Raw genomic sequence first — 20,508 nt, forward strand, 5'->3', positions numbered from 1 at the left:
ACATGCATAATTTATACTTCAATTAATTTTTTCTATATCTCATTTTTTTTTTTTTTATATGTTTATATTAGATAATTTTTCAATTGTCAATTCTAATTCTTTAAATATTTTGCAACAAAAACTTGTTTGCTTTTCTATATTTACAACATTTTCTTTTTTAAATAAATTTGAACATAAATACTTATCAGTGTTGTCTCTTAAATGAATCGATCTTATATTTATTTAAGTAGGGGAAAGTGGAGCAAGATGACTAATTTGGTTTTATAAATGTATTACAGCATCTATTGGTGATATTAAAATACATTTACATACATATCTATGCATAAATGTTAATTATATCGGTAACAATGATTATCTGATAACACATAAACACACGTTATCATTTATCTGTTTATTGCATTACAATACAAATGTGAAGACCATTGATCGTAAGCCTTCAACAATACATTATACAAGTAAAGTCAGTGGCGTACATAGGGGGGGTGTCCCGGGTTCAACCCCCCCAGAACCAAAAAAAAAAAAAAAAATTGTTTTATTATTGATGACGTGTAATATATTGGTAGTTTCATTATTACTCTTTGAACTTAAAATATACAACCATACAAATATTATGATAATTAAATAATTATATTGATGGGTGTTTAAAATTTTTTGTTAACTATGCTGTTTTTATATTCCAATAGCTTTTAATTTACTGTAATGTAAAAGTAAACTGTAAATTGGTACAAAAGTTGTGTAAAATAATATCTATTTAGAGCATTTATTTATCTTATTTATCTGTGCGACGAAAAAAAAGATAACGATTATTTTTGTTAACCCCAAGTTTTTGTTAACATTCAAGATTGAATGTACGCCACTGAGTAAAGCTATTTATTTTTGCAAGTATGGATAGTGGTAGTTGTTAGTTATTATATTACACTGGTGGTATGTGCAATTTTATTTTATTATAGGTGTGAATAACAATGTTTATCTAAGTACACGTTGGGGCAAGTTGACAAACTCGTCAACTTGTCCCTATCTGGTAATCGGGTTTTGAAGATTTACATTATTTTTTATACAATAGATTATGCTAACATCTGCCAAACTGTTTCTAGTACTAATGTCAACCTACAAATACATAGTTTGGTTTTGCCTCCTACTAGGCACATATCCAGGAGAGGGGGCCCATAGGGTCTGGACACCCCCCCCCCCGAAATTTTTGTATACCAGCATACAAAATTATTGTCCTTATAATTTAAATTAAAATAAAATACGTTTTATTCAAAAAAATATTATTGTATTGTGGTACAAAAAAAACCACTATAGATTAGTCAAATATTCTTATCTATGGGTTGAATTATATATCGCGGAGACCCGACAGCCGACACCATAGAACAGCGGTTCCCAAACTGTGCGTCGCGGTGCCCTAGGGGCATCTCGAGTACTTTCTAAGGGCACCGCGGTCTACGGTTCATAAAAAATAGTTTATAATGTATATAATTTTTTTTTCCTTATTGTTTTCGTAAAAACTTTATATTAAATAATGAAAAATATGTTATTGTATATTCGGACATTCTCATTTCAACCTTATAATACTTTTATGTAATAACTATAATAGTAATAACAATAATTTTTATTTTTTTATTTTTTAAATTTAAAAATTCATTAATTTATAATTAAATTAATAAAATTAGTTATCAATGGGTAGTTTTTTTTGTCCTGTCTTTCATGGTATACATCAACTATTATCAACAATATTATCGCAAATCTCGTATTAGGTTTCATATTAAGTTTCATTTATTTCAGATATTAATCATACATGAGTATTGAGCGCAAGACAAACACGAGTTTCGTTTTTAACAATATAGTTTATATAATAACTTTGGCGTTATTTTAATTATTTTTTTCAATTTGACTTATTTGTATTGTCATGAAACGAGAGGCATTAGACAAATTTTTCAAACCAGCAGTTAAAAATCCGCAGTTAGTCAATAACTCGAAAGGTAAGCTTGAAGAAAATACAACGGTCACAACCGAACTAACTATGGATGTAAAAAATGTGAGTACTATTAACATGGATAACGGAACGGTCTCAATAGAATTATTTGAAAAAAAAATTATACCTCCAACAACGATTTATTTAAAAGTAACGTTATGAATTCCCAATATGTACCTACTACGGCTTATGATTTTCCTGTTCGTGAATTTAATGGAAAAAACCTTAAAATTCAATATCAAAGGTTCCAAAAATAGAATTGGTTATCACACTCAAAAGTATTTGATGGGGCATTTTGTAAATATTACGTTTTGTTTAGTACGGCTATGTAAGAAAAGAATCCCATGAAAAGATTGGTTCACTAGTAGCCAAACCGTTTATTAAATTGAAAAACGCTATAGAAAAATGTACGTCCCATTTTAAAGCGGGTTATCATAAACAAAGCTGGTTGTTTTACAATTTTATGTGATGAAGCTTAAAACGTTTCTGGAATAGAACAACTTTTCTCTGTGCGCTAGGTATATAAATTTTAAAAACCAACTACATGAAGATTTCTCATGTTTTATTCCAGCCTATGAACTTGCTGGAGAAAATTCAGCTAATTTAATTTTAGAAAAGTGTGAACTATTAGGTTTGGATATGAGTAATTTAGTTAGGCAAGGATATGACGGCACAGGAAACATGAGTGGATAATTCAATGGAGTTTAGTCTAGAATTCGGCAAAAATATTCAAAAGAAATGTTTGTACATTGCTCGGCTCATAGATTGAATTTACTACTCTCGTCAGCTTTATCGATTTCAAGTATAAACAATAGTCTAGGCGTTATAAAGGATATTATTAATTAATATAGAAACAATGCCTTAACCGGCCATACTCTTAAAAATAATATTTCAAGGTATGTTCCTGAATCTAAAAGAACTCGTTAGATTAGTCATGTGAAACGCGTTTTATAGAACGACAAGATGCTATTAATGTTTTTGTTGAACTTCTTGTACCAATTATAATCAGTCTTCAAGATATTCAAGAAACAACACGCTCAGTATCCTCAAGTGCATCTTCATTTTTAGGTGCAGTGGAAAAAAGTAGTTTAATTATTTCTTTACTAGTTTGCGAACATCTTTTAAACTTTACGCGTCCGTTATCACATTACCTACAAAATCCGGTACGTTTCATCGGCTATGAACTACGCTCACGACATTATAAATAAACTAAAACAATTAAGAAATAACTATATTGAAACGTTTTCATCTATTTTTCAAAAAGCTAATAAATTAAGAAAAATATATTTTAATTCAGAAATTTTATGTCCGCGCATCAAAAAAAAAAAAACTAAAGACACAGAAATAATTATGATAGTAAAACACCGGAAGAATACTATAGAACATCGATATTTGGTACCATCGATAGACGGTTTCATTTTAAATTTAGAAAACCATTTTAGACAAAACAATATTATTTTGTCATCAATTGAAATCCTATTGCCAAAATATGCTTTAAACGAAAATGTGTCGACACTTAAAAATTTAAACATATTTTACGAATATTATATATCTGAAAAAGTGGTTTGTTCTGAATTTTTATTATGGTGTGAAAAATGGGTAAATATAGAAAAAAACCCACTGAAATTATGGGTATTTTGGATACATGTGATGCATTACCCTAACATCCATTTTTTTATTGAAAATCTTGGCAACGCTACCAGTTTCTAAAACAGCAGTTGGACGCTCATTTTCAACACTAAAATGTTTAAAAACATTGCTTCGTAACAAAACTGGAAATGAGCGTTTAACGGGACTTGCTCTTCTGTCAGTACATTGAGAAGTGTCTATCTCTACAGACGAAAAAATTAGATATAATGGCTCAAAAAAGCAGATAACTTATATTATAAACATCAGTTGAAAATATTAAATTATTATATATTTTATTCTACTGTAACTTGTAAGATTTTAATTTGTCAGTTTATAAAAAAAATTAAATGTTTTATAAATCAATTAGGCAAAAAAATTGTTCTAACATTTATTTCGACCCCTCTCCAAATAAAATCCTGACTACGTACCTGCCTCCTACAACAAGTAAAAATATACCGGTACTTCCGAAACTCTCAACCACCAATGGAAAAATAACAAGAAAGCCTAGAGCTAAACTACCATCAATAGTTCTAACATGTACTCCTGTAAAAGATATCTTGAACAAAAATTAAAAGAAAAAATGACCTCGAGAATGAACCTAGTCAAAGAAAAGGAAGAAAGATAATACAAGAGAATAAAAAAAATTGAAAAAAAATGAATAAAAAAAAGAAAAAGTAAATCAGTTAAAAAGAAACTATTTGTTAATGGATCTTTTTCTTCGGAAAATGAATGATCTTTTTATGTGATAACTGATAACGAAGTTTCAGCAGATGTAGAATGCTTATATTGTAATGAACAATTTAAAAATGTTATGGGCGAAACATGGATTTTCAGCATAGGTTGTAAAATATGGACACATGAAATGAGTGTAGGGTTGAAAGTCATGAAACAATAAAATGTGAAATATTTAACTAATTATAATATGTTCCTTATAGGTTAAGTATCCTGAAATAATAATTTTAAAATTGAAGTTTCTTTCCAAATTGTTTTCAAAAATATAATACGTTAAAAAAATAATATTTAAAGTCCGACAATAATATAAATAATTTCAAAAAGTATAGATATAGATAACCTGTCCAATGTGACTTAGCAAAATACCAGTGATCGGATCGGTCACGTATAAAATATGTTACAAAACTGTTTTTTTATTAAATAGTTGAACTTAGTTGGTTATAATATAATATTAAAATTATAGCGTAAATTTAAATGTTAATTGATAGTTAATTAAGTTTGCGAAACGAGCCTTATAGTTATGACTTGTGCATCATTTTATATAGTATTTAATATTCAACAAGTTTGTACGTCATTTCACATAGTATTTAAAATACTACAAGTACCGGCAGTGTTGAAATTATTTTTCGATCAATTACAATTGTTTAATCAAATTGTAAGCAAACAATAGTCCAAAGAATTTATCCGAAAACATTTACAAGATGTATAAAAAAAATAAAAATAAAATCGCTTATTAAAATACTCACGTGGCTTGTCCAATTCAAAAGAAGCATCAACAGAGACGTCTTCATTGTCCTCATCCAACATTAATAATGACGCATCTTGTTCCAGTGGTAAGTTTTCATAATGAAGACGGACATGGCGATTATTTTCTTCGGAAAATAAATGTCGTCGCTTATACTTATGACGACCACGGTGAATTCCACTGTTGTGGAGCGATTCGCAGGTCAATATCTTGAACATGGCTAACCAAATTACAGTCAATAGGATGACGGGACCCAATGACATTATCTGCAACATAAATTAAAGGAGACAACTACATTAAAACGTTTATAGACGGATCTTAATGATGTACCGGTTCCCGTTTGAAAATGATTTATCTGCAATACTTTGTGATCAATCTCATATTCTTTTTATTTTCTAAATACTAATCGTGTACAGGTCTAAATAATGAATACTTAAAATATTGAAACCGACAGAAACGACTAGAGTACGGATTTCAGTGTGAATCCTGTTTTAATGGATTACGGTTGATTATCATCAGACAAGTGATAAATCGGTTCTAAGTTATTCTGATTAAAATAAACTTTTTTTTTATACCTTTCAATAATCTGTGTCCGCGCGTATTTCATATTTTTTAAAATTCAACGACATTTTCATCTATCATAAAAACACAAAATTGTTATTACTAGGGCTCATAACTTATATCTCTAAAAAAATGGTAATTATAAGCGCTATAATATACTCATAAAAATATTTATACAAGCGCTTAAATATGTATTAAAAATACCAAAATATGCAAAAAAAATATCATGTAAAAAAAAATGTCAAACTCTCATTATTAAAATACCGATCGTGTTGCTACACGATACAAATAAATATATAGTTTAAACCAAAAAAAAAAATTAGTTAATTAACGTGAATTAATTATAAATATAAATTATTAATACTACAATAATTACTTGTTATTAATAAGAAAAAATGTTTTAAATGCTACAGAATTGAAAAAGACTTTTTTTACAGAAAATAGCAAATAACAAATTTATAAACATGCAAAAATAAGTCAACAAATAGAAAAAAAACAAAATAACTTTTATACTTTGAAATACGCAAAAATATCCAACATAACATTTCATGATTAACTTCTTAGATATCTAAAACAAGTTTATAGCTCACATAGCTATTTCTAAGATCTCCCAAAAAAATATGTAAATGCTATAAGTTATAAGTGCTGGTTATTACTAACGAAAACGAAATTGTACTGGGTTGATAAATGGTCTACAACATTGGTGTTTATAATAAATATCTTGTATTTATTTATTTTAGTTTTAAAGCATAATGATTATGAAATCTTCACTACATTGTTAAATTTGGCATAGTACCAATCGATATAGGTAAACTGATGATAGTTAACAAATTAGTTGACAAATCACCTAACCATCTCGTCTAACACCGTTATTTAAAAAACAAATAACATTTTTTTAAACTTAACATCGGTAAAGGCTAATATTTTACACACGTACCAATGTTATACGTATTTCATTAAATATACATTTACTTATATAGGTATTTAAATGTATGATTTAATTTTTTTTTAATCTATGAACGGCAAAATGAAAATCCTCGTGATTAGTCATCATAATACGTATATATGTCAAATGTGTTATTGTATACCAATTCTGTGTACAACTTGTGTAAGTAAAATACAATAATTAATTTTAGAATGATTCGTCAAGACGCTCATAAATAAACATAAAAAATTGTATGTATTTGTATCTTTTGGCATTGCCTAATAATTACCTATTATAGTTATATAATAATACTATTATTCAATGGATGTAAAAATGTATATTATCAATGTCACTGTACTGTGCATATCATGCAGGACTATTGAATGTTTACAAGTTACACAATGTAAACACGATGCAATAAGTATTTAGTGGGAGATTTATTTTTAATTACAAGTGTACAACTAAATCAATGAGCGAGTTGCGTGATAAATAATGGGTTTAGGTCTTTTGGATGTAATCATTAAGCTTGGAGATAACTGTACTATAGACTGTACAAAGTTTACCATCAGTACATTCTACAATTATCTATCAACACAGGTTTTATAGCTATTACTTTATTCCGATATTCACAAAATATTTCTTTTAATTTAAAATTAATATTATCGATTTAAGTAAGTATATGATTTATGCTTCTTAAATAACATGCGAGTGTCAAAAACATTTTATAAAAATCAATAATTGAGGGCCTGAATGGAATTTTAGATTATCTATTTTATTATTATCATTATTATTATTTACTATTTTTTTTTTCGATAAAAGAGGCAAATCTGGATTGACTTTGTGCTATAAGAATTATATTATTTATTTTCCAACTTTCCAAAATCGTAAGTCAAATTATAATATAAACTGTCAAACATTCTACGACACATGATAATTTATTATATTACCTAACCAAGATTTATTCGATCATGAAATACTTAAAGATACAATATAAATAGCATAAGTAGTGCGTACGCGTACAGGTTTATCCATGTATAGCAAGTAACGATATTTTATGTTTGAAAGTAGTTAATAGACATATTTAACGAAGACGTGCACATTGTACTTGGAAAATACTCGGTACAAAATACTTAGGATGCTTTGTAAAAGACAATTCTGGCGAGAGATTGAAAATCAGAAAACGCCGTCGTTTGGAAAATATTCGACTAAACACAATCGACGGGACGCTTCTGAAGAACAAATTCAATATTTCGGGTAGATACCGGGTGTAAAAAAAATTTCCGATTGTTTCGAATGCTGAGTTCGGGTTCTCCGCGGATACGCGATATAATGAAATCAACTTCTTTGTATTCGTTCCGACACCGCAGAGGATAAACGCGTACGATTTTCATAATGGCTTGTGTACCTAACTACACTGCACCGGTCGTGCGCTTATCACACCCGGGAAGAATTCAATACGCACGACATAATTACATTATGACCGGTGACCTTGAGTGATTGCATATTCGGTAAGGGTTGCCTGCTTATTTTTATTTACAGTCCGAGTAAAATTCACACATTATTATATATTCGATGGTCTAAAAACAATAAAGGCGTTAACGCACTGCAGCAGCGACGGTGGCCAAAATATGTACGGCAACAGTACTCTAATACTTCATGTATTTTATATATATATTATACTCTCGGTAAAGGGATGACGGGGACGAGAGTAGTAATAATAATAAGGCCGGCTGTCAGATACTCGATTAAAGAGTGGCCGTATATATGGCTTTATCGACCAAGAGAAGAAAAAAAAGGGTAAAACGATGATGGGTTTTAAAGAGCTGTGTGTAGCTGCAATAAGGATTTTTTTTTTTTTTGCCTCCTTTCTTTAAAAGACTCCAACGCCGCCGCCGTCTGAGGTTTTCAAAAGCGAGTGTAGCGAGCGCGCGCGTGCACACACACGAGAACACACGCGCACACACGCACGCACGGAGCGCATTCATACTAACCTGTAAACAATTATTACATTTTAAAATGGAGTGCGAGTCGCCGACACTACAACACTATAATACACTAAATGTGCAGTACTTGTACGCGAGAACTGCGCTTGCACGCGTACAACGCAACGTGTAAGAACTACACACACGGGTTCGGATGTCAAGTGTCGTGTGCGTGTGTATGCGTGTTTTTGTTGTGTGTGTAAACACGAATTCCTATAACGCACCGCCCCGCAAATATGCAAAAATACGCGGTCGCATATGCGCACGATTCGTCCGAGACCGGCGACGATTTTACAATAATGTAACATCATTTATGGCGGAGAAAATTGTATTGACCATCCCTCCGCGCGACTGTTTGCCGACTGGTTGGAGTTATGAATTATATCATCAAAGCATTTAAAAACAATAAACTCGTCGCTGCTGCCACTGCCGAAATCAATTATAATAATAATAATGTACGGTGCGTGTGGACACAGGGATGGCGCGTGTGCAAAGCTACACATATTATGCAAGCACGATATGATATTCCAGCAGCGGACATCTAAACAAAAACAACAATAGGCCAGAGAAAGCATTAACGTACAGATATTATGATAATAATAATAATAATAATAATAATAGGCGCGACGATAATATTATAACGTCGATAACGATCGTTAGCTGGCTAATGTCGATAACCGCATCAATCACCGCTATAAAAGCACATCTGTCCTTCATAATAATATTTCACATGTACAGTATATATTATTATATTATAATATTATTATATTATATTCGAGTGTCGGCAACGTGCGAGCGCGTGAACGGGGCGGGGTAGTATAAAGAGTCAAGTTACTGTACCAGTAACATCTTCTTATTACCCTTGATTTATCCTCTTTTTCGTAGTATTCGAAGAAAACAATCGACTCAACCATCAGACGCACTCCGTGCATATTTATTATTATACCTACCTGCCCGACAACCGTGTCATTTTAAATATCACGAATGCAGTAGCGTAGATACAATTCTTTTCTGGGGGGGTGTTTAAGAGTAAGTTTTTAAGTGTTCGTAGTATATCTTAAAACGAGATCATATATAATATTACATTTAAAATAGTGTTATTATGTCCCGTATTAATGAAAATTATTTTGTTATTCAATTTTTAATATATACCTAATCATAGTAAAATCAAAATATTTTACTATAATATATAAATATTAATAAATAATAATCAAATATCATTAAAAAAAAATCTATGGGGAGGGGGGTGGAAACCCCTTACCCCTCCCCGTAACTACGCCACTGCACAAATGAATACCTACTCAGTGTGTGTATATGTGCGTGGGTGTATATGCGAGCGCGGGCGTACACGTTTCGTGTTTAGGTATCCGAAAAAACGTTAAGAAATAATATTTATTATTTTCGCTTTAAATCGATACTTTTCGCCGTTACGGAATAAAATAATTATTTCTTCCGGGAACATGTATAGTAATGGTTTTTCCGAAATTGATTTCAAGAAAACCGTGAAATTTAAGATAATCCCGTTCGTTGCAACGAAATTAATTTCCTTTATTTTGTTGTAATCAATTCAAAAAATAATATCGTGAGAGTTAAAATCACACAGCCAGTTATACTATTACATACAATTCATAAACGTAATACAATTTGCTAAATACGTGCTTCGTGTACCGGATATCAAATTAATAGTTTTTGAACAAAAAGAAACGGTTTCTTTTTTTTTTTTTTTAATTCTTCATTCTCTGCTTCGAGACAATTAAAACGTTTAACTTTGATCAGCAGCGATATACTTGGCATTTCTCATCCCCAAGGCACTATCTAACTACGGATCTATTTTCACTTAGAGTCTAGTTTCACCATGGTCCAAATGACAAAATATTATAAAAATGTTTTATTTGTAGCATATTTGACGTCTTACAGTTTTGTTAATTTATCGTAAATCATGAATTCACTGTTTTTTCAAAGATCTCAAATTATAGATAAGTTTAAAAACTTTCTGATGTATTAGTTTATCTAAAAGTATTATTTTACAAACGTACGAACGTAATAAATACGAAAAAATAAATAAAATAAAAGTACCTAACTAGTAAGTAACTACAAATAACAACAAGATTAAACTTACGTAGATCCATATATAAAATATATAAATTAAATTTGTCAATGTTAAAAACTCTATGTTCAATATTTTTCAATAATTTAAATTTCATAGGATATAAATTATTCTCAACATGACATATTAATAGGTTATCCTATATAATTTGTTTATTTAATATAATTATACTTATTCCATAGAGCATTTATGTATCAGTAAGGTATGCATTCGCTTTGACGTGTATTTAAGCAAAAGTTATAACGGAACAAAACAAACTATAAATACACATAGTATTTACAGATTTCGACTTGCGTATATGGAACACCATTGCATTTTTACTATAAAAAACTGTATTATAATCCAAACATTCTACACTTATTTAATTTTTCAAGAAATCTACGTAGTAGTTATCGAAAATTTTTCAAAATTATCCATTAAAATGCACAAAAACAAATTATATTCTCATTAAATATGATGCTAAAATACGTTTTGTTATTCTAGATTAAAAAAGTTTTGAGTAATTAGAAAAAAACGTGCAAATGTGGAAATATCGGTTAGCCGAATTTTAAAATTTACATAGATTATAAAAACAGTTATCGATCAAATTGGTCGTTAATTAAAATATTACTTAATTCATAGTGTTAATAAGTAAATAAATAAATATTAAATGTTTGTAAACGATTTGCAACAATGTAATTTTTGTCACTCGACTGCAAATGATAAATTATTCAAATCTGTTAGTAAAATATTTTTAAACTGTTCAAATTCAAACAATACGGCTATTTTAATTTTAACTATAATTCTAAAAATGTACAAATAAAATGTTCAGCTTTCAATATTCACGGAAGAAATGAAAATACTCATTATTCTATAGTATATTTTCGAAAAAAACCCAATGATTTGACATCAAAACCTTTCCAGTTCATTAAGGCCAGAAAAGTGAACATACAGAAGATACGTGTTTTACTGCTCACGAATTGTGTGAGTATACATTTACACTCCTCACCCACTAACCAGCAAAATATGCACGTACATGAATACAAGTTACGATTATTATTATTCATAATTCTACTATACGAAAAACAAAACAAATATGTTTAATTGAAAAATATTTAAATTCATTATGCAACGTATTTATCAATTATAATAATTGTGGTCGTTTGCCGTTGACAAAAACATTAGTCAGTTCCTAATGATGTTCGCGGACTTTCAGAAGTAAACAAAAAATATTTTAATTCATTTTTTTTATTCCATAAACGACATTTTTACTAGTTTAAAATATTCTTGGCTAAAAGGAATTCTAATGTATTCATCGTAAAACAAGTTTTTTTTTTTTGCACACCAACTTCTTCAACCGTCAAAACAACAATATAACCTGGCTGCCTGCCAACCATTAACTGTTCGAATAATTTATGGTTAACTTTTATAATATGAACATTTATTTTTCAAATAATAATTTTATAGATTTGCCGTGAAAAGAAGATTACTAGATTGTCTTTTAAAACATCGTGTAAAATACTTTTAACTTCTATATAATGCTAATGAACAAGTTAGAAAATTGTAAAAATCTACATTAACAATAAGATTTGAATTCTAGAAATTAATATAAATTACAGCTAAGCTATTTACAGCTTTGATATTATACTTTTTTACATGTTTTGAAATAGGTATATATTATATATTTCTCTTTTTTTGCTTTTATTTTAATATTTAAGTATGAAAATCGAAATATCACTGCACACGCTTTGACTTTTTTGCCATTTTTTTTTTCAAATAATAATAGTGATTTATTTTAACTTAATGGCAAATTATTATAAAACAACTTTACTGTTTTGAGTATGTTATATTTATTTACACATGAAATATTAACAAGATTAAAACTAATCATAATAAATTAAATTATATTAAATTATAATTCCATGCATTTTTATAAATTATGTAATTTAAGGTAACAAGTAATATAACACTATTTTACTTCTTAAGAAAATACGATTTTTAAATGTAATGCATTTTTAAATTTAAAAATATTTCATCTATAAAAATGTATGCAATGTAACAATAACTCAAGGAGAAACTAGTAATGAATATTTTAGTTCGAAATAAATATAATTATGCCCAAAAAGGCTTAAACCAATTAAACTCAAACACTATTTAATATTTAAAAATTTATTAATTACTTTATTATGTATAAATCAGAACTTCTTGAATATGCGGAATTTATTATTAAATTGTTTTATTAATTTGTGTTTCTATAGATGACTTGTTAATCTATTTCTTATTGATAATATATATAAAATAAATTTAAATACCTATAATTAAATATCTAATAAATATTTCAGATGGTATCAGTACGTAAGAAATTCGCACAAAAAACATTTATAATTTATTCATTGTACATATAAATATAATATATATATAAATATAAAATCATAGTACCACCCGGCTATAGAAGAACAAAATATGATATACAGTCCAAGTGGGGCTAATACCCAAATTATACGAACAAACCGAAAATATTTTAAGTTTATTACTTTAACATAAGTATAAAATCATCTGATCACACCACTATTTTATTGTTATTAAATATTACATCTTGCCTGCATAACTGGACATTAGTATCTGGATATTATTAATATTTTACTTTATAAATAAGCATAACAGTATGGGAATTATATATTTTTTATGACACATAAGTTCTTTTAAATAAATATATTATCTCTTCCTCTTCATGTGCTTTTTTTTTCTTTTTTTCTTGTGCTTCGGGTGTGTTACGATACTCTCTTTTTTATATAAATAAACTTAAAACTTAAACTTATGGTAGTCTGTTGTCGTATTCTTTGCCGTATGACAAAGACGTTACCAGTTTGATATATTTATGTTTTTTAATTTATCATCAGGTGTTATCCTACCATTCCAAGTGTCACAAATGTCTATCTACTTCTTAAATCAATTTCACAAGATAATATTTTTTTTTATTTTACATAGTATGTATTAATGGTCCATTTATTTTATTATTCTTTAAGTCCAAGACAACAATCCACTTTATTTACTATCATAGTTTATGAATTCTAACTCATACATCTATGGGTTATAATCAATGAACGATTTTCTTCTCGAATTTTAATTTTGTTGACCATTTATTTTAAACAACAATATATAAGTTTAGTAGGTTTCTAGCAAGTGTTAGTATTAAATCAAAATAAAACATCAATGGCAATAAAATATAAATTTCGTTAAAACAGTTATGTTTCGTCATACTTTTAAAAATAATATAAGAATTTATTTTAATTGCAAAATATGAAGTGAAGACAAATTAATATCTAACTTATTCGTAAGTGTTATCTGACACTGATATTAATTTAACCTACTTGGTAAAAGCTGATTCCAAATTGAAAAGTGTAAGGGTTGACTGAATATACATTGATGAAATAACAATGTAACATGACTATTTTTATTTTGTAGCTAAGTGAGAGAATAATAACAAAATAAAATTGTACCTATATATAAGAAATAACATTTTATCGACGAAAACTGTATAAAATCTGTGACTTGTTGGCTTTAAATGTATGGGTTTTAATTGGATAACCATGTACCTATGAAGCTACGTACAAGATAAATATTATCATGTCCGAGTTGCTTCGCATTTTCCAACTTTTATACTGTGTATATCATGACAGTAAGGTCACAAATAATGGGTACGAAAATAAAATAAAAAAGATGAAAGAGAAAATTGTTGACAATGAACTATACCAATTTATGGAAATAATTTGAAAATAAATAATAACTGAAGTTTGTAAATGTGATTGCATTATCTAAAAAAATTACAATTCATAACTCATGGATGTACATAAACTTGCAGAATAATAGAACACATTGAATTTTGTACAAGTTAATTAAAATAATATCGTGAATTACAAGTACGATTAAAAAATATTTAATTTGTTATTAATTTTTAAGTATATTTATGTTTAAACAAAAGCGCTTTGGATTTACCATGAATAGATTCTTAGGGCTAAATTATGAACAAATAAGGTAACAGACGATAAAATAATGAACAGGGGATTGTCTATTGCCGTGTGTAATACTTTACAACTAAAATTGTATTAAATAATTTGATAATAAAATACACTAACGTAGATAACACATTATAAAATAAAAAAAAATTGTAGATACCATTTGTACATGTATACTATATTATAAGTTATAATTAAATATTATTCTTAATAAACAACAAAAAAGAATAAAAGTATATTTTTGAAAAACATTTTAAGGAAAAAAATCAATTATTAAGTACTAAAATAGCATAATTTATGTTACGTTAGGTTAAAATATATAAGTAATTAAAAAAAGACTAATCAAAAAGTAATAATTACATATTTGTTAATGGACGCTATAATTATAGTTAAAATATTTTGATATGTCCTTTTTTAGGTATTCTAAGAATTATAATTTTTATTGATCCCTCTGTGAATTATATTTTAAACAATAGCAAGTTTCTTTTGCGGAGAAATGTACTTGATATTTACATTTTTATCTTATCGACTTTTTACTTAAAAATTAAAACAAAATGAATTTCTAACATTTTAAGCTAAAGAAATATCATAATCAATTTTTATTTAGCTAAACGCAAAAATAAATATGTTAAACGTGTATAAGATTTAATCTTGAATAGTTTTTGTGAAAATACTTTTTAAAACCTGTATCATATTATTATAAGAAATCAACCGATACGTCAAAAATAAAGTATAACTTAATTATTTTTATGTTGCGAAAGTATAGAAAACATAGACAAAACATCGATTCCAATCGACACGAGAGAAGATTACCTTACAATTCATGCAGATAAATTATATTTGGTATAATTATACGATTATTTCATGAATATATATTTTAAACATCAATCCGTCATTAGTTACAAGATTATAATGGCAGATTATGAATGGTAATTTCAAAAGTGTACAAGCTAATTATGAGGAAAAATATCACTAAATATAGACTGCATTGTACATACACTTGTTTGTTCTATTAACATTCACGTCCGTGATTATATAGGAGCAATTTAAATGGATAGAAAATTTTATTGGAATGTAGATTGTACAAACTAAGCAAATAAAAATCAAATAATTTATGCTTCAGACCGACCGACGTCCATGTATGAAATTCGATTGAAGAAAATCTTATAATCATGTGTAAATATCTTTATAACTCTGAATATTTTTTTGAGAAAATTACTGGTATTGAAATATTATATTAAAACGTCTATGCTTAATCATTTCACTAGTGCATCAACAAGTGAATTTATAATACTTATGACGACGATGACACACATTTTTTTTACTTTCTTATAATTTAAAATATCACAGATGGCAGACCGTATTTTAGGTGAAGAAGTAAAGTATACTTATACTTTGATATACCAACGTTAAAACTAATAGTGCATAAGGAAATAGATACAAGAAAACGATTAAAACGTTGAATGACGAAAAACAAACAAAAAAAAACTGAGAATAGCATTTAATCAAAAAATATATATAAAAAAACTAAAACGGTAATAGTATTTACCAAATATTTAAATACCAAAATTCTTAAAAAATATTTTAATTTTACCATTGCCGTTCTTTTTTTGTGATGATTTTATCATTGGCTTCAATAAAGATTTTTAAAACATGCAACTCATTTTATCTTTATTATACTTACAAATAACAAATCGAACAACTAAACATAACGGATTTATTTAATACATTAATACATCCAATAATTCTTAAACAGAACACAACTATAATAGCAACTTATGCAGACATAACATCGATATAAGCCTCCATCAAAGACATTTTACAAACAGAAATTGCTCTTAATAATCTTCTAGATTTAATAAAAACATTCATAACAAGGTGGAACATTTAAAAAAATGCAAAACAACTATTTTATACACTTTTCATACTTAGAAAAAATAATTGTTCCTCGCTTCAACTGTTAAATGCCTATATTTTTTCTATGTATCAGGTTAAATATCAAGGTATCATACTTGAAAATCTTCGAACATTAAATATTTGGTAACCGATTTTAAATGTTTCATCCTATATTTAAATCCAAACTATTAATTCATAAAAAATTAATATTTGACAAATTTTAATTAGGATCGATTCGGGCTTGTGGTATATAAATCGGAGGTGCACCAAGTCATTTCGAATTCATACCAACCATACAAGCTTTGAAGTTCATCATTCTCAGTTTTACATTCTCAGCTGCCACATGATTTACTATACAATTACAATTCAATATAAAATAACAAATACTTCAAAGTATTAATTGTTGAACAACTAACCAAAAATTATTATTTTTAATTTCATTCCAAATTATAATAACAATTCATTTGTCAACCATTTTATTTCTCATCTATATCAAATCAAAGTCTTTTCTCTTAAAAACTTAAAACTTTCGTGAGAATCCTCGTCATTTCCAATTGGTACTACAGATGTCGCAAACATCGGGAATTTTTTCTTTTATTTTGCCTTTGTCATAAACATTACAGCAATATTCGGAGATTGATCTAATTAATTTAATTAAAAAACTAATTTGACCCTGATTGATCAGTCAGTGGATATTCTCCATCGTGTTGATTTTTAAATTTTTGTATTTATGTTATATATTTTTAATACGGATAGTTAGTTTTATGATACAAAAAAAAAGATTTTATACCATCACCTATGTACTAAATTTTAAAAGAGATTTCAGTACATAATAATTAGCCTCTATTCTACATTTTTATTTTTTTATTTTTTTATTAAAATCCAAGGGTGCAAGTATATCCATTTACATCTCTCTCGCGGCACCCATGGTTCCAAATATCAGGTGGAAAACTTGTGTGGCATTTACCTATACCATTTCTATTTACCCTCCCAATAAAGTTGTATTCGAAGGCTATGGGCGATGTCTATACATTTTTAAATAAGATAAATAAAGAAAATCCAATAATATCAATAATAATATAACATATAATATTTGAGTTTATACAAAATTTTTCGACCATAGCGAAATGGCCACGGCGAATTGTCCCATTTCGTAATATAATAAGTATTGCTTAAAACTACTTACTTGGTAATAAATCATAATTACTACTATTAAAATATCTACTGATCTTTGGCAATGCAGAAATCAATAAATTTTAATTAAAAAATATGAAATAAATAATTAAAACTCGCTAATTCGTACAGACCGTACAGGTAATTGGTAATAATAATATTCTTAAATGTTTATATGTATCTAATATATGTGCATTATGAATACTCTTGTCGTTTGATATAACAACTCACAAGTGCCGACACAAAAAAAATATAAAACTCATAAGACGTACCAATAATCATAATTTAAAATAATAACATATTATCAGTAATCACGTATTTTTATTAATTGTCAGGGATTGTATAGATTACTTAAATAACTCGTATTCATAATAACAAAACTATTGATATTTCTATCGCTTATTAAACTTAACCATCAAAAATCGAGATACACATTGTAATATCTGTCATTTCTTTATTCCGTGATAATAGTGTAATACTGTACATTACAATAAAAACATACTAAATTATTTAATATTTTATGATATTATTATTTTTTAATTATTTAATTTTTTGTGACAATGATATTTAGAATTCTTGATTTTTGTCTGGAAACCACATAACACTAGACCCTGGAGACGAGGCCTCTTTGGCCCCCCTACTTCCGGCCTGCTACCATCAATAAATTTAATTGGAAAAACTAAATCTCAGCGTTTAATTAGTCGAAGCAACAATAAATGGTGAAATTATGAATGTAGTATATTTAAAATTATTTTCAACATTTTATTTAATTTTTTTATTAACGAGTAAGAATAGTATTAGATTATAAAGAAATTTTTCAATTTTTTTGATTGATAATTTATATACTAACTAAAAATATATATTTTTATCAACGAAAATCTATTAATTAACTGAAAATATTTCAGCATGGATTAATTTTAATATTGAATTAATTATATATTCTGAACAATACGAGAAAACTGTTGACTTTTCGATGTATTCTGATTTTCAGAACACACGTTTTCCAATAACATAATATACTCGAATATTTTTATTGACAACTATTTAGGTACCTAATTGTTTAAAATTGAAAAATATAAAATGTTCCATTAACCTAATGATAAATACATTTTTATTTATCAAATTTCCATCTTATTGACATTAATCAAAATCAAGCTTCACTTAGTATGATAAAATTATATTTTTCAATAATTTACACATATTAATATATTTTTTAGTACGTATAATAGAAAAATAGAAGAAAAAATAATTCTGATGAATCAAAAAACTTTAAATGGATTATATACATTCGGCATTTATTTTCACAATTAACAATAATAGTTGATTATTCAGGTTTATAATGAATTCAAATGCTTTTATATGAGATACATTAAGTGTACGTAAATTTTTAACATTTATAATTAAAAAAAATAAGTTTTTTTAATTATTATTATTATTATTATTATTTCTATTGAAGTATTCATTGTTATTTAAAAAAAAAAAAAAAAAAATTAAAAAAAATAGTTTGAAACTTTAGAACATAGCCGATTTAACTTTTAAATGTATCGTATCACTGCAGTTTTAATGCGGTATACCTACGTACTTTATGACGCGTTTCGTTCGAGCAATTCAAAACGTATTTTACCGTTATTACCGTAACGATTTAGAATCCGAACGCAACGAAACGTTTGACTCGAAGCAGATAAAATAGAAAAGTAACGCATAATATGACAGGTGATTGAGAAAAAAACAATGTACGAATGTTTTTCCGCGTATAGTACGTACGGTGGTCTAGTAATAATCCAGCTGTATTCCGCGGTACAATGTAGCACGGAAAATACGTTGTACCATAATGGTTAAAGTTTACAAACAGATTTTGTTACCTTACCCGTGTCGTGATTCTCAGAGCTTTGGTAGAACGATTCAAACAGTTGCGTTCATTGACGATTACCAGAGGAATACGTTTTTCAGACCGTTATCGTCGTGATGTCATGCGCGCTGGCCTGTCGACCGCTTTCGGCATGCCACCGACGGCACATCCGCGTAATTTCGTCTGGAGTGCGATCATGGCGCAGCGAACACCGTTTCGTTGAATTGAAAACCGTTTCAAAATTCTTCGGGAAACCACTCGGTCGACAACGTTTACCGTGTACGGTAAACGAAATATTAATAGTTTGTTAGTCACGCAACATGGTCCGTGTGGGAAGGCGACGAGAGTAATAAGAAGGGAAACGCGTAACGTAATCGGAAAACGATCGTATTCGACGGGGGTAGTGACGGAAAAACGAAAAACGTAGACGACGCGTGGATTTAAAAACGTATCGTTCGTTTATTATCGCCGTCACTAATTATGACGTTCGTCAGCATTGTTATGTTCAATACGCGATTCGCATTTTCCGTCCGTTGGCGGTGGTGTTCGTCTCCAATTCGGATTTACGCGAGAACCACGTGGACGCGCGCGATCGTTATTGAAACCGGACGAGCGTCGAAGCGCAACGGTGCAACAATCGTCCCCGTCGGTCAGCCGACAACTGACTGAGTTCGGCGAGTGGTTCGCGCGCGTGTAGACACCTTTCACAGGATTTCCCCGTTGCGCGCGCGACACTACCGCACACTACATTATAATATTACACCACCGCCGCGACTACTCAATCCTTTCCCCTTGGCAAATTTACGCGTCTCAATTAGACATATGCACGCACACCTTGCGCTAAACAATATTATATCATTCGTAATATACCTACCTACTTACTGCACGAGCCGTATGGCTTTTTTTTCGTTTTTTCAACACGTGCTAATGCTAATAAAA

General features: G+C 28.4%; 1 protein-coding gene across 2 annotated transcripts in view; it reads right to left on the reverse strand.

Annotated features, from left to right (window-relative positions):
* Positions 1-20,249, reverse strand: part of LOC112686242 — a 245,020-nt gene extending 224,771 nt beyond the window's left edge. Inside the window, exons 1-2 of one of the 2 annotated variants that reach the window (XM_025558448.1) lie at positions 19,588-20,249; positions 5,083-5,347 (exon numbers count right to left, since the gene is read on the reverse strand). In XM_025558448.1, the coding sequence (XP_025414233.1) occupies positions 5,083-5,344 (262 nt within the window). In that variant the 5' untranslated portion in view covers positions 5,345-5,347; positions 19,588-20,249. Of the gene's footprint in view, positions 1-5,082; positions 5,348-19,582 lie in introns of both variants that reach the window. The other variant, XM_025558449.1, reaches the window with a different exon arrangement.
* Positions 20,250-20,508: the final 259 nt, after the last annotated feature.

Source organism: Sipha flava, unplaced genomic scaffold (genome assembly GCF_003268045.1).
Source record: "Sipha flava isolate LNK unplaced genomic scaffold, YSA_version1 302_pilon_pilon, whole genome shotgun sequence".
NCBI classification, from domain to species: Eukaryota; Metazoa; Arthropoda; class Insecta; order Hemiptera; family Aphididae; genus Sipha; species Sipha flava.